This window comes from Citrus sinensis, chromosome 8 (assembly GCF_022201045.2).
Source record: "Citrus sinensis cultivar Valencia sweet orange chromosome 8, DVS_A1.0, whole genome shotgun sequence".
Taxonomy (NCBI): Eukaryota; Viridiplantae; Streptophyta; class Magnoliopsida; order Sapindales; family Rutaceae; genus Citrus; species Citrus sinensis.
Window position 1 is genome coordinate 26,413,872 of NC_068563.1, and position 27,486 is coordinate 26,441,357.

The following is a 27,486-nucleotide window of genomic DNA, read 5'->3' on the forward strand; positions in this document are numbered from 1 at the left end:
TCTCACTATGGAGTTTGATGGAGAGGTTATAGAATTCAATATGAATGATGCCATGAAATATCATAGTGATGAACATTCAGTATTCTCTGTGGATGTTATTAACCCTATAGTGCAGGAAGTTTTTTACAAGAAAAAGACGAAGACATTTCATGATAGAATGATTTTGAGAAAGGAGTTCTCTGTTGGTCAAAAAGTTCTTCTTTTTCATTCTAAACTTAAACTTTTTCCGGGTAAATTACGTTCTTGCTGGGTTGGACCTTTTATTGTTACTAATGTTTTTCCTCATGGTGCAGTTGAGATTCGGAGTCCGACCTCTGACAGAGTTCTTAAGGTTAATGGTCATCGCTTAAAACCTTTTTATGAAGGTTTTTCGGTGAATATCGTGGAGGATGTGGCTCTCGAGAGTTCCAATTATGGAGATTGATGCATAAATGTGTCTAGCCAAAGACATAAAACAAAGGCGCTTTTTGAGAGGCAACCCAAATGATTTATTTATTTTGGTTTTTGTCATATCTTCTTTTAATTTTGATTCAGATTTTTTTAAAAAAATAATGTGTTTGCTTATTTTGGTCAGAAGAAAATTTTTGATAAGGCGTGCCCACGTCTTAACTAATAAGTACTTCTGTGATTTTTAACGTGAAATGGTTTTAAGGCGTGCCCACGTGCTTATTAGAAAAGTACTTCTGAAAATTTTTTTTTTTTTTTTGTGTCTCAAAGTGGTTCATCATAAAAAAAAATTATTTATTTATTTATTTATTTATTTGAAAATTAAAAAAAAAACTTTTTTTTTCTTTTTCTTTCTTTTCTTTCTTTTTTTTATATATATATATTTTTTATTTGAAAAAAAAAACGAAAAAAAAAAATTTACTGTTCACAAAATCCCTAATTCACAGAATTGGTTTTCTTCTCCAGCCTTCACCGAGCAGCCACGCAGCACCAGCGATCCACCATCGCGAACCAGCCCACGCAGCAGCAGCAGCAACTGTGTGCGCAGCCAGCTCCATCCCACGCGTGCGCATATTCAGCCTGCACCGAGCAGCCACGCAGCAACCCGCGAGCGCAGATCCAGCCTTTGCCTAGCAGCGTGCAGAACCAACGTCAGCCCAGCTCTCACGTGCAATCAACCCCAGCGCGCAGATCCAGCAACCCACTAGCGCAGCAGAACCAGCCCCAGTAGCGCGCAGCATCCCGCACGCAACCAGCATCACCAGCGTGCAACCAGCAATCCCCCAGCGCGCAGCAACAGCCGCAGCACGCAGATCCAGCGTCACCAGTTCGCAGCATCAATCCCATCCGCGCGCAACTGAACCAGCAGCCGTGTACCCGCAAGCTCCAGTCGAGCAGCAATAGTCCGCAACCAGCCTACGACCTGCATTCCAGCCGCGTGAATCGAAATCCGTGACAAGATGGAGCAGAATTTGGCCGCATACTTCAAGAGTGTGGGATTTATCCCACCATTCCCGCCAAGCCCATAAACGTTATGAGGATCAAAGCTCACAATTCAGGGAAGTTTTTGCCTTTAATCTTTTATCCCGACGCTTTAATTTTTATGTGAGCTTTGATTATCTTACATTGGGGACAATGTAAGTTCTTGGTGTGGGGGAGGGATTTTTGCATTATTGATGTCTGGAATTATTGTTTTCACTCTACTTATTTATTTATTTTTTTTCACTCTACTCATCCTTAAATGATTTTGGAGTTAGTATGCTTTATATATTATTAATTTTCTTTTCCTTTATCTCTCACTACTCTTTTCCCATCTATCTCACATTATTTACATCTATTTTTTTTTCTATCATACTTTTTCATCACTCACATTTTATCTTTCATTTTTTTTACTACATACATCTTTCTTGCTTATTATCCTTTTTACCTTTCATTTTATATCTCACTCATACCTTCTTCTCATTCTACACCACTATTGATGGTTGATTCATTTGAAGAGTGTACAGGATTTGATGGCAAATTTACCAACTTTGTGAGGATTTGAGCCTATGAGCAACCACTTTGCTCTAATTATTTTTGTTATGTGAATATCAATCCTAGTTTGTTTATTCTAGAACTTGCTTTATTATGCATGTTGAAGCCACATTACGAGATTTTATGCATTAAAATGATAAGGGCAAACCATTTACCATTTTTCTATTCTCGCATTTTCCTTTTTCTCTACCCGAAGACCTTTATTTGCTATCTTTGTTTGAGCCTTAACCATTACCCATCTAATTCTCTCCGTCTACTTAACCATTTTTCTTCTTTTTGAGCCTCAATTTAAGGAGATTTTTGGACTCATTGTGTGGATATATTTTGTTGCTTTTTCTACCTTGTAATAAAGTTTCTCAATTAGATCAACAAGCATTATGCTTGAATTAAATTGTGCAAGGTTCGTTTCTTTTGTTTGATTCAAAAAAAAAACAACAAAAAAAAAACAAAAAAAAAACAAAAAAAAAAGAAAAAAGAAAAAAAAAGAAAAAAGAAAATTTGAAAAAAAAATCGAAATAAAAAATGTTTACATTCTTGGTGACTTGAGTAGAAATAAGCATTTTGATATCATAAGTTCATTCAATGAGTTCATTCTTCTCGTTTTGATCTCTTTTTCTTTCGTAAACCTTTCTTTTTCATTTAACACATTTAACCCCATTACAACCCTTTTAAGACCCTTAGATTTTTGCATTTTATTCATGTTTTGTGGATTGAGATGTGATATATGAGCAAGCTTATGGTAATAGCATTCTTTGATTTGATTTGAGTGGATAAATGACACCCTAAACACTTTGAGTGCATGGAGTGAAGTTATTGAGAGGGCTATTACATCTTGTTGCACTTGAATTTTGAACGAATCTTCTTGGTGGTTGAATGTTCTTATTCTATCTTATGAAATTCTATGCTTTAAAATCCTTGTCTCTCGAACGTTGAACGACTTAATTTCTTGAGGTATGCTTGCTTAAAATTATTTTTGGATGAGTTGAGATGAGAATTTAGTGGAGATTTGAGATTAGTCTTGAGTTATATGCTTGAGGACAAGCATCATCTTGGTGTGGGGGAATTTGTTAGAGTGCAATTTATGCACTAGTTTTGCATTATTTACTTCCCTTAATATCAATGTTTTGCACTTAATAATAGTGATTTACTTGTGTTTTACTTTTGTAGGTGCAATTCTATTGATTGATGATAAAATTGAGCTATAAGATGATGTTTAAGGATGATTGTTCTCTTGGAGAAATTATGAGCGTCAGAAGAACTTTGTTGATAAGGCGTGGGCGCGTGCTGTCAACTGCGGACCTGCAGTTTTTAGTTTAACGTGTTTTGTATTTTTGGTTATTTTTGTAATTACGAATTTAATATTTCAGATATTAGGATTTTATTTTAAATAGAATTCTAAAAGAGAAGAGAGAGAAAGTATTTAAGGGAGGAATCTATTGTGAAAAAGGAGGGAATTTTGGATTGGAGAAAAAGAAAGAAACCCTAGATCTAATTTTTCTCTTCTCTCTATGAAGAGCTAAACCTATTTTTCTGGTTGAAGGATAACGAAGCTTTGATTCATCACTACTGTGAGATCTTTCTTATGCTTTAATTGTTTTATTACTTTTTGGGTATTTGTTTATTCTCTGAATTAGTTTTATGATTATGTTTGTTAATTAGGTAATTGGCCACTATTTAATTATCAACTTAATCTATTGTCAATTAAAGGATTCATCGTATGAAGAATTTAATGTTTGTGACAAATAACATAGCAGAGAGTTGTGTTGTGAGAATAAACAATCTAATTTAAATGAATCATCATATGTGTTGATTAGGATTTGGGTCTCTCTGGTTTTTCAGGCTGTCAATTGATTAAATCCTATGATCGTATCTAGGGTTGTCTATTGATTAGGGAAATATCCAACGGTCGTACCTTGGTTATCAACTAATTAAGGAGAGATTGGCTATTAGAGGGTCTCAGTAGCTATAACCGGTCTATTCATAAGTAATAATAATATATATTTGAATCAATGATCAGTAGTCGAATCAAGCTGAGTTAATTCCTTCAACCAGAGCTTTCTCCAATTTGAATTACAACTTTAATTTGCATTCTTGTTATTTTAATTTGATTTTTATTATTGTCAACAATTCCCCCATTTTACGTTTTACGTTTCAAAAGGATTTAAATAATTACCGATCTCTGTGGACACGACCATGCTCAATCACTATACACAATTTATTTAGAGTAGGAATTTATTTTTGTTGGCTTCGACACCCATCAAGAGCCTTGAATTGTGGGGCGTTATCGGTTAAGAAACCGATGACAGATGGAGCATTATCCAAGGGAGATTCAGCTCCAAGATATGCAAAGATTGGAGCATTAGATTGATCAGCACCACCACCCCAGTACTTGAAATTGATGATGTATCTTTGTTGAAAAGTTGAGTAGCTTTCAGGCCTGTAGTTAAAGTGATCGAGTGTCTGATTGTAGTAAAATGTTTGGAAGTCTTCCGAAATTGTTGCTGATGACAGAATTTCGAAGTTTTGCAGAATTGTTTCCCTGATTGGACTAAGTCTTGGAATGTCAAAGCTTGTTGCCGTAACATAGAATGAGGACATAATTGTGAAGAAATATAGAAGCCATAATTGAAATGACAAAATTGAAGAATGCATGGCAATGAACTCTCAACAGAGAATATGTTTTGGACCCAATTCGTGTGCTGCACTTTCTAAGATGATGTCGGGAACATCCTTTTATATAACAGGACTCTTAGTTTATTTTATATTATTAAATATTAATGTATACATGAAAAAGAAAACTCTTATTGGAGGGATAAAGTTTATTTGATAAAAGATTATTAGACAAGTATAAAATAATTGAAAAACAAATATAAAAAAAGTATGATTATCTTACATAATCAATTAATAAAGACTTAAAATACATACTGCATATGACTCCAATAAAAAATGTAATTAAGTGGAAAAAAATAAAATGTCTTTCTCAAATAACCCAAAAATAAAAGAAGTAAAATAGGCTCCAACGATCCAACATTTCTATACTTGTCCTACAAGGTCCAGTTATCACATGGAAATAGCTTTTTGGCAGCATTTGAAATTGTGAAGCTTCAATGCATATACCAATCCATTATAGGCCCTATTGTTTCTAAAAACAGTATGTATATGCCATAATTTTCTTTGCTTTATGCTACTAATTATTCTGCATACTGCAGTCCTTCTACCTAGCTAATATGGGATTCCCATTTGCTTTTGTTGACTTAGAAAAAGAAATTAATTTGTATGCTATTATTTTGAGATAGCGAAAAGATTGCAACAAGTGGTTCCTTTCACTCCTTATCTTCTTAACTGACTTGTTACAAATATCTGGCCAAACTTATGAGTTAAGCATATGGATGCAACAAGCCGAAGTTTGTTGAAGGTACTAACAAAAATGAGTGGCAGGGATACAAAAAAAAAACCAATTCATCGTCTTTTACAACGATTCATCCCACGATTCCGAATCAACAGATTGAGTGGGCAACTCTTGAATCAACTAATATTAAAAAAATACTAAAAACTAACACAAATATCTTTTTTGGAAGAAATCGAGCTGCACTTCGGTTTCTCTTTTGTATTGTTTTTTCTTTATATGGGTTTTCATGTCCGATCCCATATAATTTTCTTCACCATCTTTTTTATTTTCGAATTCAGAAGACAAATCAATTGGTTCAAAACATTACAAAAGGCAATGTTTACTTACTTTTTTTATTTTTCTAAATTCTATAGTATAAATTCAAAACACAATTAACTCATTTTTGAGTCCGGGGGATTCAGATTATTTCAACCTTTTATTATTTATTTGTTGTACAAAAAAAAAACTTTTTGAATTCCCAGTAGCAAGGGATTTCGCTTACAAAAAAGCCTTCAACGCTGCCCCAGGGATTTTAATTCAATGTTGAGCTGAACTTTTTATTAATGTTTAAAAAAGATACAATTAGTAGTTATTGAATAAGATTATAAAATTAATTAAATTTTAATAGTATATTCTCATACATATACGTGTGACAAAAGATTATGAAGAGTTGTGCATAGATAACACTGGATCTAAGTCCTTATTTTAAATCAACTTCTTTCACATTTTTAGTATTCACCAATACATTACACCGTTGTTATTTGTGTTTTTTTAATGAGAAGTCGTGTTAAACGAAAAATTAATTTTTTTAAGTCAAGCTTTTCCTAAGTCGTATGAACAAATCACATTCATAAAGACCGGTACTTTGGAAGTTAGCAACTGTACACTTCGTAGAAGAAATCACAATATTTGACTTTTCTTTCTGCTTATATATAATTTGATCCAAGAATTCCAATTCAAAAGAGAGAAATATGAGAAGCGAAGAAGTTACAGAAATGTCTAGAATTACAAGCTAAATTACAGAAGCAAATTAATGAGTTTATACATTGATGCCTCACAATCCTTATTAGTCATTCCTCGGTGGCCGGCTAGCCGCTCTAGATTTTAGCTTCTGATGTATTTTTCAAGGAATCTATAGGCCAATATTATTGGACGTAGTCATGCAAACATTTTATTAAAAGATCTATATAATAATGTGAAGATCGATTGAACTAGATAAGGGTAATTATATTACACTTTGGTCCTTTGGGTTTGAACTAATATTTCGTTGTTCAATTGGTCCGTATGATGTAAGAATTGCCTAAAATATGTATATTTCCTTACTTCCACAGTTCAAATTATTTTTCTCCTACGACATATATGTTGATCTTTGCATAAATTTTCAAATTAACAATGAACTTAAATAATTTATTTATTATTTCCTTTCCTTTTGTTTTGAGTACAGTTTCTGTTATTGGACTGCTTTAAGATCGGCATAGTACTTAGATATCCATCCTTCAATGATCTCTACTTCGGCCTTGCGCTGCATGACCAACCAATCTGGATCACTGTCTTGGTTTGCCCTAAGAATATCCAGGCAGTGAGAACCTGCAAATTATATAATGATTTTGTATCAATAACAAATCGATATATATTTATGTACATAATTTTGAATATATATGTAAATATTTTTTCAAATATGCTTCACATACCATTGACCGTGTGAATGGCAACCACGCTTTCTAATATGTCCTCCAATACCCTGCGATATATATAGCATGCTTTATTATTAGCCATAATTTATATATATACATATATAATTAAGGTAAGTTTGTTTAGTCCTTATATTTTGAGGTTATTAACCGTTTAATCCTTATATTTTTCAAAAGTACCTCAAAACATCGCTGCAGTTAAATTATTGAACCCTCTGCCATTACTTTTTATTTCTTTTGGCTTACTTTTATAATATTATACTCTTGCAATAATGTTTTTTTTGGACATTAATAAAAAGAAAAAATTAAAGTGCCACTTTAATTTAAAAATAAAATAGAAACAAAAAGAATATATAATAATTTTTGTAGAATACTCTGTTGAGGAGCTAATATTTTAATTTTTTATTAATGCCCAAAAAAGGTAATTTCATGTCTTTTACAATATTAAATTTTTTTGGAGCTTTCACAAAAATTAATACAAATTCTTTTTGTTTTATTTTATTTTTGGGCTAAATTGATAATTTAATTTTTTTTATTAATGTCTAAATAAAAAGAAACATTATTGTAAGAGGGTAATATTGTAAAAAAAAGCCAAAAGAAATAAAAAGTAATGACATGGATGCCAATAGTTTAATGACAAGAATATTTCGAGATATTTTTAAAAATACAAGTACTAAATGGAATCTAAACTCAAAATATTGAAACTAAATAAGCTTTTACCCAAGTTAATTATCCTTTAGTGAGGGCTTCCTTTCTTTAAAAGTGAGAATGCCACAAACAAATTTAAAATAAAAAAACACATACGTACAAACATATAAGCATATGACACCTGTTTAAAATAAATTAATTTTTATGTTAACTACCCGCCACTGCTGTAAGGATCTCTAAGCGCATTGGAGAAAATAATGTTGCTAGCAAATCTTTGTAGAATCAATTTAATATCCTGCATTTATTATTGGAAATGCCTTGTAAATGTGCCGAAATAAAATATATATACTTGATGTACAAGTAAATTAATAAAACAATTGCATTAAAAACAGTTCATAAGACCCTTACATAGCCTCCATAATAAGTAGTGACCCAGTGCGGCCGAGAAGAAACGCCATACAATTTCTTGCAGTCGTCGATGTAGTTGCTTCGATCAAAAGGATCAGGTGGGAACATTGTAGTATTGTCAAAGCCTATGGGCACCACCATCTCGCTACATGTCTAATTAAAATTAAAAAACACACCACTCATTATAATGTTGTCATATGTTACGATCAAAATTTGGCACGTGGTTAAGTTTCTATCATACATGCAAATGGATATATAATGACTTCATTTTCTTCATCGATCAAAAGGGTGTGTGAACATACTTAAATATTGTTTGACCTTCAAGTATACCTGTTCTTGTTCTTGAAGTTATCACTAACGCTTGTTAGAACTATAATTTAATAATGACAAAAAAGAACCATAATAATCATTATATTGGAGGTTGAATTTTCTTCTAAATTAAAAGAATGTAAGAATATTGTGATGTTTTTGAATGTAAATTACCTGCCACCAATATCCCACAGTGGTTTCAGATCCATTGATTGGTGGATTAACATAGCATGTCTTATTTCCTTTTGAAGCAACAACGTACCCCAGCAAATATTTTGCTAAGAATATCATTATCAGTGCCTAAAGCTGCCCCATCAAGATTGATTGAATTAAATATCACTTGGCCCACATGATTTGTTTTTATTAATTTATATTTTCATTCAGCCAATAAATTAATGCCACGTCAGTTTGTACAAAATAAGTTTGTACAAGAGTTTGTGGCTGTATCATTACTCTATTTTGAGATAGAGAAAAGCAAGCAGAAGCAGCAACAAGTGATTCCTTTCACTGCTTGTCTTCTTAATTGACCTGTTACAAATATCTGGCCAAACTTATGAGTTAAGCATATGGATGCAACACACCGAAGTTTGTTCTAGGGAATTAAATTTAATGTTGAGCTAAAATTTTTATTAATGTTTTTAAAACATACAATTAGTAGTTATTGAGTTAGACAATGGCGGACCTACAACCCTAGAAAAAATATTCAAACCCCTTGTCTTTTGATTAATTTTATATAAGAATAGAGTTTTTACTTTACTTTTATATAAGTCCCTAATTAAGTTACCTTTAGGTTTTCATCAAATTTCATAAAACAATAGAGTTTTTATTTTATTTTTAAATATATCCCTAATTCAATTATATTTTTTTCCAACTGAAATTAATTACTTATTTTATAAAATGATTAAATTATATATTTATTGAATAGATTGAAAACATTAGGGGTCTAAAATGTTATTACTACTTTAATTTGTTTTTAAAAATTTTAATTTAGAAAAGTATGTCAATTTAATATAACATTGTCACTAGTATTAAAAATACTAAAAACATATATAATAAGAATTATTAACAATTTCATAAAAATTGTTATGTGAATGTTGAGATTTTATTTATTAGTTACATTAACTAATAAAATAAGTTAGAAAACAAAATTTGAGTATTTTGATCTGATTTTTTAAAGAGAGTCAAAGTGTCTAGCAAATAAATAACGCCACACAAATACCTTTTTACTAGGTTAGAGTTTAGTTTATTATTGAAACTCTTGACGACTAATATTTTTATAATTTATAAAGATGAATAACTTTTAATTGTTTAATTTATTTAAGCTTGGTAATTAAGTACTTTTCAAATATAAAGTTCTATTTGCAATTTTTAATTGATTATAATTGCATGTATTGATTTATTCTAAATTGAAATTCTTAATTGATTTATTAATTCTTATATAATTAGATGTTAATATATGTTGCAATGTTATATTCCATAATTAAAAAATAGTATTTTTATATTTGAATTATCTTTTGTTTTCTAGTCTTTTTGTACAATTATTTTTATTTAAAGTACATATTTATAGGGTTTTTCGTATCCCCCTTATTTGATGTACTTTTCTTTACTTATGAATAATTATATTCACTTCAAAATATAAATTTTTTAATTTAGCCCAGTGTAATATAAAGTTTTGGGTCCATCCCTGGAGTTAGAATATAAAACTAATTAAATTTTAAGCGTAAACTATTATACATAAACGCGTGATAAAATATTATGAAGAGTTGTGCACAATATTTCAAAGAGTTGGACTATTGGCACTTCTCCATAATTCTTTTAAAACCCCTCTTCTATTATAAATAAATTTTAGGAAAAATACTCTAATACATCTCACATCTATTCTATCTCACTTCAAACTTTTGTATTTTCTCTCTTTAAAAAAAAAAAGAAAAAGAAAGAAAAATTTTTGTATTTTCTCAGCTATCACATTCACACAAGTAATTTTGTTTTCTTAAATTTTCTTCAATTAATAAGACAGTCTATTGATAATAAATAAAACGCATTCTGATAAAATTAACTGACTTTTTACATCATAATCTTAGAGATAATTTATTTTATTCATTGATTTTTATCAAGAAGTTTATCACCGATAAAAATTATTTGTGGGGAGCGAGAAAAAAAATATTAAAAGATTCACAAATTAAATGTGTTTATTTAGAAATAAGGGTAATTTTGACATTAAATTTAGTATAATTGAAAAGGGAGTTTTAAAAGAATTTCGGAGGAGTGCCAATAATCCAACTCTATTTTAAATCAACTTATTTTACATTTGTATTCTTCACTAGTACATTACACATTATTTGTGTTTTTTTAATGAGAAGTCGTGTTAAACTAAAAAATAATTTTTCTAAGTCAAGCTTTTTTTTTTTTTTCTAAGTCAAGCTTTTTCTAAGTCGTATGAGCAAATCACATTCATAAAGACCGGTACTTTGGAAGTTAGTACAGTTCGTAGAAGAAATCACAATATTTGACTTTTCTTTCTGCTTTTTTATAATTTGATCCAAGAATACCAACTCAAAAGAGAGAAATATGAGAAGCCAATAAGTTACAGAAATGTCTAGAATTACAAGCTAAATTACAGAAGCAAATTAATGAGTTTATACATTGATGCCCCCCACAATCCTCATTAGTCATTCCTCGGTGGCCGGCTGGCCTTCTAGAGTTTAGCTTCTGATGTATTTTTCAAGGAATCTATAGACCAATATTGGACGTAGTAATGCAAACATTTTATTAAAAGATATATATAATAATGTGAAGATCGATTGAACTAGATAAGGGTAAGTATATTACACTTTGGTTCTTTGGGTTTGAACTAATATTTAATTGTTCAATTGGTCCGTATGATGTAAAGAATTGCCTAAAATATGTATATCTCGTTACTTCCATAGTTCAAATTATTCTTCTCTTAAGACATATATGTTGATCATTGCATAAATTTTCAAATTAACAATGAACTTAAATCGTTTATATATTATTTCCTTTTAGTCTTTCCTTTTGTTTTGAGTACAGTTTCTGTTATTGGACTGCTTTAAGATCAGCATAGTACTTAGATATCCATCCTTCAATGATCTCTACTTCAGCCTTGCGCTGCATGACCAACCAATCTGGATCACTGTCTTGGTTTGCTCTAAGAATATCCTGGCAGTGAGAACCTACAAATTATACAATAACTTTGTATCAGTAACAAACCGATATTTATGTACATAATTTTGAATATATATGTAAATATCATTTCAAGTATGCATCACCTTCCATTTGCCGTGTGAATGGCAACTACGCTTTCTAATGCATCCTCCAATACCCTACGATATATATAACATGCTTTATTATTAGCCATAATTTATACATATACACTTATAATTATGGTAAGCTCGTTTAGTCCTTATATTTTGAGGTTACCAACCGTTTAGTCCTTTTTAAAGTACCTCAAAAGATCGCTGCAGTTAAATTATTGACACACATGCCTTATTTTTTATTTCTTTTAGCTTGCTTTTATAATATTATACTCTTACAATAGTGTTTTTTTACATTAATAAAAAAATTTAAATTGCTAATTTAATCTAAAAATAAAATAGAAACAAAAAGAATATATATATATATATATATAGAACACTTTGCTTAGGAGTTAATATTTTAATTTCTTATTAATGCTCAAAAAAACGGTAATTTAATTTTTTTACAATATTAACTTTTTTTGGATCTTTCACAAAAACTAATATATATTCTTTTGTTTTTATTTTATTTTTACGTTAAATTGATAATTTAATTTTTTTCATTAATGTCTAAATAAAAAGAAATAATATTGTAAGATGGTAATATTATAAAAACAAGTTAAAAGCAACAAAAAGCAATGGCAGGGATGTCAATAGTTTAATGATAGGAATGAGCTTTGACCCTAGATGATTATCCTTTAGTGAGGGCATCCTCACTTTAAAAGGGAAAATGGCACAAACAAATAATAAAAAAATACATACATACAAACATATAAGTATATAACACTATTTAAAATAAAATAACTTATACGTTAATTACCCGCCACTGCTATAAGGATCTCTGAGCCCGTTTGAGAAAATAATGTTGCTAGCAAATCTTTGGAGAATCAATTTAATATCCTGCATTTATGATTGGAAATGCCTTGTAAATGTCCCGAAATCAGAAATATATACTTAATTTACAAGTAAATTTTAAAAACGGTTCATAAGACCCTTACATAGCCTCCATAATAAGTAGTGACCCAGTGAGGCCGAGGAGAAGAAACACCATACAATTCTTGCAGTCGTCGATGTAGTTGCTTAGATCAAAAGGATCAGGTGGGAACATTTTAGTATTGTCAATGCCTATGGGCATCACCATCTCGCTACATCTCTAATTAAAATTAAAAAATACACCACTCATTATAATGTTGTCATATGTTACGATCAAAATTTGGTACGTGGTTAAGTTTCTATCACACATGCAAATGGATATATAATGACTTCATTTTCTTCATCGATCCAAAGGGTGTGTGATCATATTTAAATCTTGTTTGACCTTCAAGTATACCTGTTCTTGTTCTTGAAGTTATCACTAATGCTTGTTATAACCATAATTTAATAATGACAAAAATGAACCATAATCATCATTATTTTGGAGGTTGTGTTGTCATTTGTCAATGTATCACAGGCAATTTTCTCCTAAATTAAAAGAATGTAAGAATATTGTGATGTTTTGGAATGTAAATTACCTGCCACCTATATCCCACTGTGGTTTCAGATTCATTGATTGGTGGATTAACATAGCATGTCTTATTTCCTTTTGAAGCAACAACGTACCCCAGCAAATATTTTGCTAAGAATATCATTATCAGTGCCTAAAGCTGCCCCATCAATGCCACCACAGAGCATGTTAACATAGCATGTCTTTTTTTTTCTTTTCCGAAATTCATCAGGATCAGAAAACCAATGAGAAATATTTGACAAATTAATTTTCAAAAACAATGCAAAGGACACATAAATATACTATAAGAGAAACGTTGCCCTACATGTATATTAATGATTATGAGAAACCAAAAGGATATACATAAAAAAACAGTAAGAACTTTGGTCTATTACCTGCAAGTTCTGAATTTCTTGCTGAGGATTGAGAGACCATCAGGCTTAGAAGCAACCTTTTCTATCTCTGCCCATGACTTCATTATGGTTTCGTAGCATGTTTCACTTGCTTCCTGCACAAACCACCATGCATCTTTTTCAACATCTGTCAATTTGATTATGAGGTAACACAATAGCACATCAAACTTCTCAAAAGCCAAGAAATGATATTGTTTATGACAGAGGAATATCTTTTATCGGTAATGTTCATGGGTTTGATTCTGATTGGGCTTTGTCTTTGTTTTCCCAAATTTTCTTCCTCATATTTATGTATGTTTATGCATATATTCTCTCCATGGCTGATGACACTTTCTTCTGTCTGGTTACCAGGGAGAAGCCACCAGTGCTCAGCTGATTGGTCAAGCCATTGCCAAAAACCCAGCATTTATTACACTGAGGAAGATTGAAGCAGCTAGAGAAATTGCTCAGACTATCTCGAAGTCGTCCAACAAGGTTTACTTGAATGCAGATGAACTGTTGCTGAACCATCAGGAAATGAAGTTGGATAACAGCCAGTGAGAACAGCCAGTCATGTAGGTTGGATATTACATGAGCCTAAACTTGTTCTAATTGGAATTTTGAGAAAATATTTACAGATATTTAAGTATTTAGTTTTTCTTTTTGTTGAATTTTAATAAAGTAATAGTTTCATTGAATTCTAAATTAAAATAAATTTTATAATCTTCATTTTTGTTTTATACTTTTATTCGCAATGTTAAATTGTGGTTGTGGGGTTTATCCTTGAACATTGTGCTGTGTGTAACATAAGAATAACGATATAGTCACAAACAGTCGTAAAAGGTCTTCGTATAAATTGAGTTGGATGGTGTATTTGTGATTTCATGGATGGTGTTGGAGATGAAATTACTTTGGTGATTGATAAATTATATTGTTTTATCAGAAATTAATTATATACGTTTTTATATATGATTTTCAAGTGTTGTCTATATATCTATATAAAATTTTCACCTAATGCTACTAGAGTTTTACAGGACGGTTCTAACTTAGATTGAAAAACAAAAACAAAACAAAGGGATCGGTTCATTGCATTTGTCAGAAAATTAAGGACAATTGTACAAATGATAACCGGGATCCGATGGTCCGTCATGCGTGATTTACAATTTACAAACCGTATATATTCTCAGCCATGAACTCCAATTCCACTTCACTGTAGCTTGAATTTCCGCAATCCCATTGTTTCTTTTAACTACACAAGGGATCTATTTGTTGATAGCTTTAAGATCAGCATAGTACTTGGCTATCCATCCCTCAATTATCTCCACTTCAGTGTTACGCTGCTGAACCAACCAATCCGGATCACTGGTTTTGTTTGATTTAACAATATCCAAGCCGTGAGAACCTGCAAAATAAATGATCAAGAATTAATTACATTCTAATTTCAGTAGCATGTCTCAATATTGGATACAAACTATTTGTATATGTGGTGATGTGGCATCTCTTATACATATTAAATTATAAGCACTTCACTTTAACCAGAAAAAACAAAATCAATCATCATTGCTTAAAAAATAATAGATAATGATTGGTGATATGACAAATAAGATATAAACTATATATCTCAACTATGTAAGTATAGTATTAATCGTTAAGAGCTTACCGTTGACGGTAGGAAGCGCGATAATACTATCTGATATGTTTTTCAACACCCTACAGTATGAGATTGCACTTGTCAGAGACAATACATATATATACACACACAGATACATATAACATTGAAAAAAGTTTCATATTATGTGAGCTATTTATTTATTTCTTTGATTACCCGCCGGCACTGTAAGGATCTCTGAGTCCATTGGAGAAAATAATGTTGCCAGTAAATCTTTGTAGAGTCAGTTTTATATCCTGCAATTTTTCATAAAAATGCAACAATGCGAAATTAATTATAAGCTGAATGATTTTAAGCAAGATGAAATATTTAAGTTATTAAAAAAAATTGCCTTGCGTGTCCTCCATAATAAGTTGTAATCCAGTTAGGTCGAGGAGGGACGCCATACACTTGCTGGCGCTGCTCGATAACTTCAGTTAAATTGAAAAGATTAACTGGCCGTAACATTGTTTTTTCATCTACGGACATGGGACCACCATTTCGGAGCGTGACTATTTATTTACACACATTTATTATATAAGAGTCAGTCTCACATAAATAAAGCTTAATTAATTAATTTAGGTCTACGTTATATTTTAAGCTAGTGAGTATTTTTTCAAGTAATATTATAAAAAAAATTTCGGCAGAAATACTTTGGTCTTTCTTCCAAAGTGATTTTATCATTTGAGTTGCCGATAATTTTTTTTTAATACTTTGTTTCATCTTGCCGTTTCTCTCCCGCTATCTCTCAATCTTAATAATTTAAAAAATTAAAAAATTAGTATAAACACATCTTTCTCTCCACGCTACCTTCTTGACATTTAACATTTTCCAACTCAAATAGTTTTTTTAACTCCCTACTTTTCTAGAATTTAAATTATGAGTGACTAGTGAAATAAAGATTTATGAAAAATAGTCAGTCAAGCAAGGAGACAGGTAGAATTAATGTATATTGAATTACCTACCACGGCCATCCATCATCGGTTTCAGTTCTATTCTTGGGTTTATTGATATAGCATGGGCGATCTCTGATACGGGCTTACCAATCAAATTGGTTACACTGACCATTTTGCCAAGAGAGGAAGAAGGAGCCAAGCCCGTGGACAAGGAGCCCAATAATGATTTTGCAGAAGCAAAACAACAGCTCAACTCTAGACCTGAGAGAACCAAGAAACAGCCAGGCTGGATGAAGGACTACATCACATGAACCATGACAGCAAGGATGGATGGAGAATTCTTCTTAGCTATTATTTGAATTCTGTTATTATAATTTAGATATTTTATAATTGCCAGCTCATGTTTGTTTTTATCCTTAGAATGCTCTAGAGAAGTCACGAGATATATATCCAAAAAGGAATATTGTGTGAGGCAATGTTGATTAATGAAAATTCCTTCTCTTTCTGATCTCTGTCTTATTCTCTTTTTTTTCTTATTCTGGAGCCGTCACTCGCTCGAAGAGTGCTCAATCATTGGTACCTTTTCTGATTTCTAGCAGTAAAGTGTATCATTGGTGCTTTCATTGACTCTTCGCATGGACGATTCTAATGAGAGCATCACATTAAAGGAACTTAGTGAGAAACTTGACAAAAAAGCCTTATCCTTTCACTAGATTATGCAGCAATTTATGACTGCAGTAGATGCCTGTTTTAATGAATTTCGATCTAAAATACCTAATTCTCCAACAAATGTGGCTAGTTCTTCAAAACAACCACTAGCAGTGCCACCACTTTCATCTATTCCATCCGATGGGCGAGATATCTCTTCTATGGTCAAATCCATGAAGATGGAAGTTCCACGTTTTGATGGTTCTGATACACACGGCTGGGTATTTCGAGTGGAAGAGTTTTTCGAGTTTCATGGTACTCCAGAACATCAATGCCTCTGTATCGTTTCCTTTCACATGGAGGGTCGAGCAGCAAGCTGGTATCAGTGGATGAAATCCAACAATTTACTCACAACTTGGAAAGAATTTTTGGCTAATTTGAAGTATCGTTTTGCAACTACCCTTTATGATGATCCACAAGGCGAGCTATCTAAACTCACCCAAACCATCACTGTCGCCGAATTTCAATCGACTTTTGAAGAATTCATGAACAAAGTTAATGGTGTCTCCGAACAACTTCTCATCAGTTTTTTCATAACCGACCTGCAGCAGGACATCAGGCGAGAACTTCTCTTTAATCAGCCAGCGACACTCATGGAAACCTTTGCTATGGCTCAAGCGCTCGAAGCCAAATTTAATGACACTAAACAACACACTCGCTCCTGGTCTAAATGACAGCCACAGTCAACATTTCCTTCCATTACAAACACACAAACCAAAACCGTTCCTTTACCCCTACCTTTCCCTCTAATTTCCTCCACTATTAGTGCTAACCCACCATCATCAAAACCTCCACCACCACACATTAACAATAAAACAAACACTTTACCCGCACTTCTCCCCACTCCAAATTTGCCTATCCGTCGATTGTCCCCTGTTGAGCTACGAGAGATGCGAGAAAGGTCTCTGTTACTCTTGTGACCAGAAGTACAGTTCCAATCACCGGTTCTTGTTACTTATCGGAGCTGACGATGATAATTTAGACCCGGCCAATGAAGGGGAACCACTAGACGAGGAAGAATTCGCTATCACTGGCGATATCTCAAGTCTAAATGCTCTCGTTGGGCAAGCAAATCCTCATTCCCTTCGTTTATAGGGCAGGATTAGATCCCACGCCTTCCAAGTATTAATCGACAGTGGCAGCACTTATAACTTTATCAAACCATTAGTGGCGGAACGCGCCGGCGTCGAGATTCAGCTAACAGGAAATGGTGATTTTTTGTTGTGCACTCAATTTTGTCAACAAGTTCAATTAACAATGCAAGGCATGGAGTTTCCAATGGACCTTTTTGTCTTGCCAATCGAGGGAGCTGATATTGTTCTTAGGATACAGTGGTTGCAACAATTAGGGAGGGTATCACATGATTATTTGGTGTTCTCCATGGAATTTTCTTTTAATGGAAAATTGATTATTCTTCAAGGTGAAGTGTCCACATCTCCAACTTTAGTCACTTATAATCAATTTAGCGCACTAGTCCACAGCACCGCGGTTTCAAGTTTTTGTGCTCTTCAACCTTTATCTTCACTGCCAATAGAGTCCTCTCCAAGACAAACACCTCCTTCCCAATTAGAATTTCCAACTGATTTACCACCCCAATTCCGTGACCTTCTCCAACAATATCATCATCTATTTTTATCACCCACAACCCTTCCACCACACAGAATTATAGGCCATAAAATACACCTCCTCCCAAACACTTCCCCTATCAATGTGCGCCCCTACCGATATCCACACTTCCAGAAGAATGAAATGGAGAAACTAATTAAAGAGATGTCTGACCAGGGAATCATAAGACCTAGCCAAAGCTCTTTCTCTTCCCCAGTGCTTTTAGTGAAAAAGAAAGATGGCACGTATCACTTTTGTGTGGATTATCGTGCTCTAAATGCGGTTACAATCCCAGATAAATTTTTGATTCCTACTGTCGACGAACTCTTTGATGAACTTGGCAAGGCTACGGTCTTCAGTAAATTAGATTTGAGAGCCGGATACCATAATATTCAGGTCCACTCTCAAGATATTTACAAAACGGCATTTCGGACACATGAAGGCCATTATGAATTTCTTGTTATGCCGTTTGGTTTGACGAATGCACCCTCAACGTTCCAAGCCACTATGAATAAGATATTTGCTGCCTATCTTTGGAAATTTGTGATCGTCTTCTTCGACGACATCTTGGTTTATAGTGCTACCATGGCTGACCATTTAATTCACCTTGAACAGCGATTTGTGCTACTCGCACAATGTTACAGCAAGGAAAATTGATCCCACGAGTCTTGGTGCAATGGACAGATAGCTCTCTTGAAAATGCCACTTGGGAAAGTTTTGGAGCTTTTTGTCAACAATATCCTACTTTCAACCTTGAGGACAAGGTTAGTTTCGAAGAGGGAGGGAATGATACGGGCTTGCCAATCAAATTGGATCCATTGACCATTTTGCCAAGAGAGGAAGAAGGAGCCAAGCCCGTGGACAATGAGCCCAGTAATGATTTTGCAGAAGCAAAACAGTAGCTCAACTCTAGACCTGAGAGAACCAAGAAGCAGCCAGGCTGGATGAAGGACTACATCACGTGAACCATGACAGCAAGGATGGATGGATAATTCTTCTTAGCTATTATTTGAATTCTGTTATTATAATTTAGATATTTTACAATTGCCAGCTCATGTTTGTTTTTATCCTTAGAATGCTCTAGAGGAGTCATGAGAAATATATCCAAAAAGGAATATTGTGTAAGGCAATGTTGATTAATGAAAATTCCTTCTCTTTCTGATCTCTGTCTTATTCTCCTTTTTTTCTTATTCTGGAACCGTCACTCGCTCGAACAGTGCTCAATCATTGGTACCTTTTCTGATTTCTAGCAGTAAAGTGTATCAATCTCCTTTTTGGGCAAAAACATCAGTAGCTATCTTGCAAAGAATATCGTTTCCACACGCTGTTGCTTTGTCGACGATACTACAGACTTTTCAATTGGATTTTCCGGTGGACGTCCGTATTGAGATGTTGAAGTATACATCGCAGACAAGGCATCACTGAGTTCATTTTCGTTTCTCGGGGGACTAACGCAATAAAAGATGGCATCGTATTAAAACTTTAAGCCAGTATAATTGTAAAGTGTTTAGTAAATACTTGCGTAAGATTGTACATGCAAAATTATTTTTGTTGAAAAACTTATGTTACCTGCATTAATTACCAGTTATATTTACCAGATACTTTCTATGTTTTACGATTAAAGTCAAAACACCAGAGTACAGAATAGAGCAAAAGAATCCAAGAAATGAGAGCAAGGAGTACTTTATTATTACGTGCGAGTTTCGAATTGCTTGCTGAGGATTGAAGCACCGTCAGGTAATTCACCAACTCTCTGGATTTCTGCCCACGACTCCAGGATGGTTTGATTTTGATAGCAAGTTTCGCTAGTGTCCTGCACAAAAATCCACATAACTCCTTCTACATGTAAATGAAAAAAAGAAAAAAGAAAAAAAAATGAACGACAAGAATGAGAAACATCAATCATTGGTGGATTAATTACTCGATAATTCTTGGTGACAGTAGAATAATATTCGTTGTGTGGTGTGATGTCCTCATAATAAAGCACTGGAGCAGAGGAGGCCAAAGCTCCCAGGGCTATATGGGGATATTTTAGCCGAAACCATGTAGCAAGTTCTGGACCAAAATTATTAAAAAAATAATGTTTCCAATTAATGTCAATGTTTATAAAGAACAAATCAAAAAATGCACCATCCGTGAATAAAAGACAGAAATACTTGTGTGGCACCTCAGTATACGGTACAGCAAGTGGACCCTGCAAATCTTTTTAGTTTTTATTTGGTGGGTTTCACAAAATAAAAAATGGATGGTCCGACTACTGGACCCACTATCGACGACTACTCGGTTATCTGTTATTTGGTTGAATCAAATTGGCTAAGCACATCAGCTCGGCAAGTTTTGGTTGTATCCTAGGCTCACACAAGTTTTTCAGATGGATCTTGTGGCGGCAGCAAATGTGAAGCAACCGGTTTGGTGTTGTGGGATTCACTAAATTTTATATAGAAACTTGTGATTTATCGGACACACCAGGTTGGCATCAGTTGGTAACCACGTCCAAAATGAGCATTTTCATTTGGTGGGTTTCACAAAATTAAAATGGATACCCACTATGGACCACTACTCTGTTATTTGACAGAACCTAATTGATCATGCATACCACCTCTGCGATTTAGGTCTATACTCAACCCACACAATTGACACAAATTGGCTCTTATTTCATTCATTACCTGCAGGTATGAAAAATATTTCAAAGGGTTGTAAGACCATTTGTTTGGCCTGCAACTCTGTCAATTTCAGACCAGGACTGTTTTATTGTGTTGTAACAACTCTCACTAACATCCTGCATCAACCAAACAAGTATGAGTTTAATAAAAATAAATAAATAAAAACTACTCTTAAATGATTCAAAATGTTTGTGACCAATTGAAAACCGAAATTGGATTCTTATTATGAGATGCATTCCGAAATCTAAAAATTACAGAATTGACTTGTTGGTTTTGTTACAAAATTTGGTTAAATTGTTTTAATTTCTTACTCTGAAATCGTTGGCGACAACATGGTATCCGTTTTGTGGTGTGAGGTCATCAAAGTAAAGGATTGGTGCCGATGATGCCAATGCTCCGATAGCAATATGAGGGTATTTCAGCCGTAACCATGATGCAAGCACTGGACTTTATGACCAAAATAATAATAATAATAATATAAACAATTTGAAAATTTTAAACAAATTAATTATGCTGGAAGTAACTTTGTATTGTGTGTTACTTACTTCCACCATAAGATCCACCTATAGCAATAACGGGACAATTTTCAGCTGACAGGTTCCTTTTAACATCTGTGATCAGCTGTGCACAATCTGCCAAAGCTTGTGTTGAGCTTAGAAATCCAAGAGTATTTGCATCTTGGAATGCTTCACCAAATGATCCAAGTTACTTAATCATTATCCATTTGCCACCAATTCAAGTCTCCAGGACAAAGCTGTTTTTATTTTGGGGTTTTTCAAGGCATCAAAATCCAGAAAAGTACGCAGATTTGATATGTTATTAGCATTGACCAAGCGGAGACACATTTTGATGACTCTGATGTATAGTTTATATTAATTATTAAATTAAGCCACGTCTACTATATTTCGGCTCTAATGTTAACAGAACATTAGTTTTCTATTACATTTCCGAATTTTATTATACGTTTCAATTAATTTTGTAACATCACCACCATTCAGGAGCTTACGTATGTTGTGACCTGGGGAATGCCACCTCCAAGCCAGGAAAAAGTTCAGAGAAAACTAAGACCCTAAGGGTGTGTTTGTCACGCCATATTATATGGGACTAGCTAATGCAATGCAATCCCATATTTGATAAATTTTCTTGTTCACATTAAAATACACCATAATGTGAATAGCTCCGCTTTAAACAAACCAAATGGGAGTTGGGTTTGTGCAATACGTCACCGTTAATATTAGCTTTTTTTTTTATATCTTTAATTAAAATAATAAATAAATAATATATATAATATTAAATAAAATTAAAAATTCAAATTAATTTAATATAAATATTAAAATAAAAATGTTATTTTATATAATACAGTCATATTGCATTCCCACTTAATATAATATAATACAATACAATCTAATGCAATACAACTGATGCAATATAATATAGTGTATCAAATGCACCCTTACTGAAATTTAACCTATTTATTTTAAACTTTTTTTGGTCCCTTTAAATTACAGATAGTTAACTCTAGCCTCCCCATGTTTGCAGTTTCCTCATCATGACCCTTTACGAACCAAAACCCATGCTAATAAGCTATGAAAACTTGCATATACTTACCTCAATATACAACAGCATAGCTTTAAAACGCGAAGCAAGATAAAAAATGAACCCCTTGCCGTGGACGCCGAAGGTCAGCGGAGCCTCCTCGCCGATGTAGACAATGATGGGCGAGCTAGTACTTGCCCCTCCCCAGTACTTAAAGTTCATGATGTATTTTTGCTGAAAGGTAGCATAACTCTCAGGCTTGTAATTAAAATGATCCAAGGTCTGTGTGTAATAATATGTAACAAATTCTGGAGGGAGGTGCGAGTTGGACTTGCTTGTCATACGTCTCCTCATAGTATCAAATCTTGTGGAGCTGCCGGGATATGTTGCAGATAAACGTATGGTTGTGAACAAAAGTAATAGTGAAAGAAATTGAAATAAGAATTGAAGTGCCATTTTGAGCAATATTGGAGCTTGAGCTGACTCGATTTAAAGATATTTATATTGGCCTACTCCGCAGTTTCTAAATATTATGCCATTGATTCGATATTCTGTATATATTCTTCATTCTTGATGACAGCGTTATTTACCAAGTGAGCATTGACATTTTTGGACGCTAGTCTTTAGTATTACTATTGCGTAATGTCTTTTTGCTTTTATACCATCCAGCATTTACAACTATCATAATATCATGTTATTGAGGTTTTTTTTTTTAAAAAAAAGGTATGTTAGTTTTAAAAAATAGAGTTGCACTATTGGCACATTTCCAAATACCTCTTGAAATAATAAAGGAGTAACTGAGTGATTAGAACTGCTGCAACAAGAACTTACAAAGTTAGAACTAGTAGAACTACCATTACTAAGTGAAGAATTGGAGATAAAGTTGAATTGTTGAGGAGAGAAGAGAAAAAATGAATAAGATTTTGAACTCTATGAAGAAGAGATAAATTCAGTTGAATAAGGAAATGAATACTTATCAAAAATAATTTACTGTTTGGCCAATGGCGGATTTAGAAAAATAATTTACTGAGGCCTAAATCAAATAAAAGTAAAACATAAAAATTGAAAACCTGAATATATAAACTTGAATATAACTTTTTTGGTTTAACGCAATCTCTAATTAAAATGTGGCACTCACAATTCAATAATTAGGAATTATAAATATTTTGGGTTGTAGTCTTTGATTTTTAAGTCAAAGTATAACTTTTGTAATTAATAAAATAATAGTTTAAATTTTAAAGGATGGAATTATCTAATAATTTGATAGGGACGATTTAGAACTATGTTAATTTTTCCTCATGAGATAGAGGCATTTTTTTTTCCAGTGGGGGCTTGAGCCCCAATTGGTCCTATAGTGAATCCGCCTCTGTGTTTGGCTATATATATTTTACCTGAAGAATGAAAACATTTATATCCTTTGTGGGATGGACTGTAGCCAACAAAAATACACTTACTTGAATGAAAGTCAAATTTATGTATATATGTTATAATCTATTAGGTAAAGGTAATAAGAGATGTCAAAACAGCATGTTGTAATCAAGTTTGGATTTAAAAAGTTCCTCCTATGGTGTAGAGAAAATGAATAAACAGTAGAGGGTAGTCTATTATATGATAGATTGCTATGTGAAATGCATCCCCCTAGAAATGAAAAGGTAATTTAGCTTGAGCTACCAAGGTAAACCCCAACTCAACTATATGCCTATGTTTCCTTTCAACCATCCTATTTTAATGATCCGTGTAAGGACAGAAGTGCCTAAAAATGATTCCGAATTGATTCGAGTGTCAAGATTGGTGTCTCTTCTAGATATTCAAACTTTGAATATCAAATTCAAAATTCTAGATATTCAAAGTTTGAATATCAAACTTTGAACTTTGAATTTTGAAAAAAAAAAATTTTAAAAATACGTGAATAGTAGCCAAGATTTTGGCTATAAATAGAGGGGTTCATTCCCTCATTTGCTTATCCAATTTTGAGAAGAGTTTTTCTTGTATTTAGAGAGAGTTTAGAGAGCTTGAAATTATAAGCACTTGTTTTAGTGTTTTGAGAGTTTAGATGTATTGAGGTTTTGGGAAGTGAGCTAAAATACTACAATACTTGTAACTCATTTTCACTAGTAAAATATTTTCCTTCTGTTTTCGCCCGTGGACGTAGGCTAAAAACCGAACCACATAATTTATGGTGACCTGTGTGACTTTGTTGTCTCATTATTTCTCAATTTAACTTTAGTTGCGTGTGTGCTTCACCCATCAATTTCCTAATAGTGGTATCAGAGTTATTGGTTGTATTTTTTGGAGCCGGATGTTGTTCACATATACGGTATTGTTCACGTATACGGCACTGTTCACGTATACGATACTGTTCATGAGAAATAATAGAAGCGATCCAAGAATTTTTGCGGTGCAAAGCAGGGAATAGTGGTGTGAGTAAAGCAACTGTGTGGTTTTGTACATGTCTAGGAAAGTTCTGTCACAAAGGCGATAAGAGCTTAAGGAGTCTGGGTTTTAAGTGGGACAATTGTGACCCCTCCAGTCTTTCCTGAGAATTTTCCTGGTGTGCATACTCACACATACTCACAACTATTCAGGGTGGTACACTAGCTTGTGTGTGGTATTTATCAACAAAATGATGGCAAATTATGAAATTGAGAAGTTCAACGAGAATAATTTTTCGCTGTGGAAAATGAAGAATGAAATTGAGAAGTTCAACGAGAATAATTTTTCGTTGTGGAAAATGAAGATGAAAGTTGTATTAAGGAAAAATAATTGCTTGGCAGTAATTGGAGAAAGGCCCATGGAGATAACTGATGACAAGTGGAACGAGATAGATGGCAACACCATTTCTGATCTACACTTGGCACTTGCGGACGGAGTATTATCTAGTGCGGCAGAGAAAAATATAGTGAAAGAAATATAGGATACTCTCACAAAATTGTACGAGGCAAAGTCACTACACAACAAAATCTTCTTGAAGAGGAAACTCTATACTCTTCGAATGACGAAATCTACAATGGTGACCGACCACATCAACACCTTGAAGACTCTATTTTCACAACTTACAACGTTGGGTCATAATATAGAGGAAAATGAACGTGAAGAGCTTCTACTTCAAAGTCTACTAGATTCGTATGATCAAGTCATCATCAACCTGACGAACACCAATCCAGCAGACAGTCTGATTTTCGACGATGTTTCAGCCTCTGTATTAAATGAGGAGAGCAGGCGAAAAAATAAGGAAAACTGACAAGCAAGTTCGTAGCAAGCGGAGGCACTATCAGTGACGAGAGGGAGATCAACAGAACGTAGCCCCAGTGGGAGTCACAATCATGGTAGATCAAAATCCAAAAGTAAAAAAGAATGTTAAATGCTATAACTGTGGCAAGAAATGGCATGTCAAGAAAGAGTATTGGAGTAATCAGAAAAAAAAAGGGCAAAGAACCTGAGTCATCAAATGCTTAGGGGTGTATAGCAAGTACCTCGGATGATGGCGAAATTCTCTACAGCGAGGCAACAACTATTTCAAAAGGTAGAAAACGACTATCTGATGTCTGGCTTATAGACTTAGGAGCTACCTAGCACATGGCCTCTCGGAGAGAATGGTTCCACACATATGAATCTATCTCAGGAGGATCTGTATATATGGGTAATGATCATGCCTTGAAGATCGCTGGTATTGGTACTATCAAAATAAAAATATTTGATGGTACAATTCGCACAATTGGTGAGGTACGACATGTCAACGACCTGAAGAAAAATCTATTGTCTTTGGGATAAATGGATAATCATGGGTACAAAACTCATGTGGAGAATGGAATTATGAAGATCGTTAAAGGCGCGCTTGTATTGATGAAGGCAGAAAAGATCGGTACTAATTTATTCATGCTTAAAGGAGAAACACTACAGGAGGTTGATGTCTGTGTCACATCAAATGGAGAAGAATCAATGATAATGTGGCACCTCAAACTTATTCACATGTCGGAACAAGGTTTGAAGATTCTCTTTGAGCGAAAATTGCTTCAAGGGCTCAAATCGATAAGTTTACCATTTTACGAGTATTGTGTTATAGGTAAACAGCATAGATTAAAGTTTAGTAGATCTATTGCTAGAAGTAAATGCATTCTAGACTTGATTCATTCTGATGTTTGGGAATCGTCGGATATGTCCATGGGAAGTACAAAGTACATGGTGACTTTCATTGATGATTATTCCAGGAGATGTTGGGTGTATCCAATTAGGACGGATAATGGTGGAGAGTATACAGACGGCGAGTTTCTTGCTTTCTGTAAGCAAGAAGGTATTCAGAGGCAGTTCACGGTGGCATACTGATAACTATGTGAAATGAGAGTTATTACATCAATTCTAGACTTAAATCAAGATCGCTTAGAGAGCAAATGAGGTGTTTGTATTACATTTTGGTTATATTTTGCATAAACATTCATTTTAGTTGAGTCTTAATAAGTTTTGAAGGAATTAAAGTAATTGGTGCTCAAAACATATACATAATTATAGGTTTTTAGAAATTCTTAATTCATGAAGGGATGTTGAGACATTAGACTAGTAAGAGGTGGAAAAAAGATGGCTGCAAAAGAAGTAAAGTACAATAGGGAACAGTGCAGTGTTGTAGCTGTTGTTAGAGCAACAATTGCTGTAGCAATCTAGGAGCACTAAGGGAGAAAACTTAAGCACGGGTCAATTGCAAAATTGCAATCTGCATGTTTCCTAATTTAACTCATGCACGCCCACAAACTGTTATTTTACCCTAGTTTGCAGTATAAAAGGAGGGGGCGCACCACATAAGAGGACGGCGGGGGAATTATCATCGAGAATATTAGAGAAAAAAAGAGAACAAGATCATAATTGAAGAGGACGGCTTCAGCAACATT

At 33.4% G+C, this 27,486-nt stretch overlaps 4 protein-coding genes and 1 long non-coding RNA gene across 11 annotated transcripts in view; 1 reads left to right on the forward strand and 4 right to left on the reverse strand.

Moving 5' to 3' along the window:
• The window catches only part of LOC102628264 (prohibitin-1, mitochondrial-like), a 31,804-nt gene extending 17,506 nt beyond the window's left edge, over positions 1-14,298 (forward strand). The window contains exons 1-2 of one of the 4 annotated variants that reach the window (XR_008051123.1): positions 7,053-7,172; positions 13,923-14,298. Coding sequence is in view for 1 of the 4 variants with exons in the window: in XM_006484868.4 (XP_006484931.1) it covers positions 13,757-13,792; positions 13,923-14,111 (225 nt within the window). In the remaining 3 variants the exon portion in view is untranslated. Of the gene's footprint in view, positions 1-7,052; positions 7,173-11,463; positions 11,608-13,648; positions 13,793-13,922 lie in introns of those variants that run through there. The other 3 variants (XR_008051121.1, XM_006484868.4, XR_008051122.1) reach the window with 3 other exon arrangements.
• LOC102608706 (uncharacterized) overlaps positions 1-27,486 on the reverse strand; it is a 79,244-nt gene that overhangs the window by 6,141 nt on the left and 45,617 nt on the right. The gene's annotated exons all lie outside the window — the stretch shown is intronic.
• LOC102623055 (uncharacterized) lies at positions 6,363-8,473 on the reverse strand. Its single transcript, XM_052432389.1, has 4 exons — positions 8,116-8,473; positions 7,923-8,002; positions 7,060-7,109; positions 6,363-6,955 (listed from the first exon to the last, which is right to left on the reverse strand). Exons 1-4 carry the CDS (start codon positions 8,254-8,256, stop codon positions 6,819-6,821), a joined length of 408 nt encoding a protein of 135 aa, XP_052288349.1. The 5' UTR covers positions 8,257-8,473; the 3' UTR covers positions 6,363-6,818.
• The window catches only part of LOC102621819 (uncharacterized), a 67,768-nt gene continuing 51,737 nt past the window's right edge, over positions 11,456-27,486 (reverse strand). The window contains exons 6-9 of one of the 4 annotated variants that reach the window (XR_008051114.1): positions 12,674-12,828; positions 12,496-12,575; positions 11,712-11,765; positions 11,456-11,615 (exon numbers count right to left, since the gene is read on the reverse strand). The gene's annotated coding sequence lies outside the window, so the exon portion shown is untranslated. The remainder of the gene's footprint in view (positions 11,616-11,711; positions 11,766-12,495; positions 12,576-12,673; positions 12,829-27,486) is intronic. The other 3 variants (XR_008051118.1, XR_008051116.1, XR_008051117.1) reach the window with 3 other exon arrangements.
• On the reverse strand, positions 13,554-15,456 carry LOC102615161 (uncharacterized). Its single transcript, XR_008051124.1, has 3 exons — positions 15,376-15,456; positions 15,211-15,260; positions 13,554-13,666 (listed from the first exon to the last, which is right to left on the reverse strand). It is a non-coding gene; the product is annotated as an uncharacterized LOC102615161 (long non-coding RNA).

Excerpts from the sequence above, each read along its gene's own strand:
- LOC102623055 (XM_052432389.1), bottom strand. The coding sequence starts at position 8,256 with ATGGTGGTGCCCATAGGCTTTGACAATACTACAATGTTCCCACCTGAT. Across the intron at positions 7,110-7,922 it reads GATCCTTACAGCAGTGGCGG|GGTATTGGAGGACATATTAG; the intron begins GTAGTTAACATA and ends TATATATCGCAG. Across the intron at positions 6,956-7,059 it reads TGCCATTCACACGGTCAATG|GTTCTCACTGCCTGGATATT; the intron begins GTATGTGAAGCA and ends TATAATTTGCAG.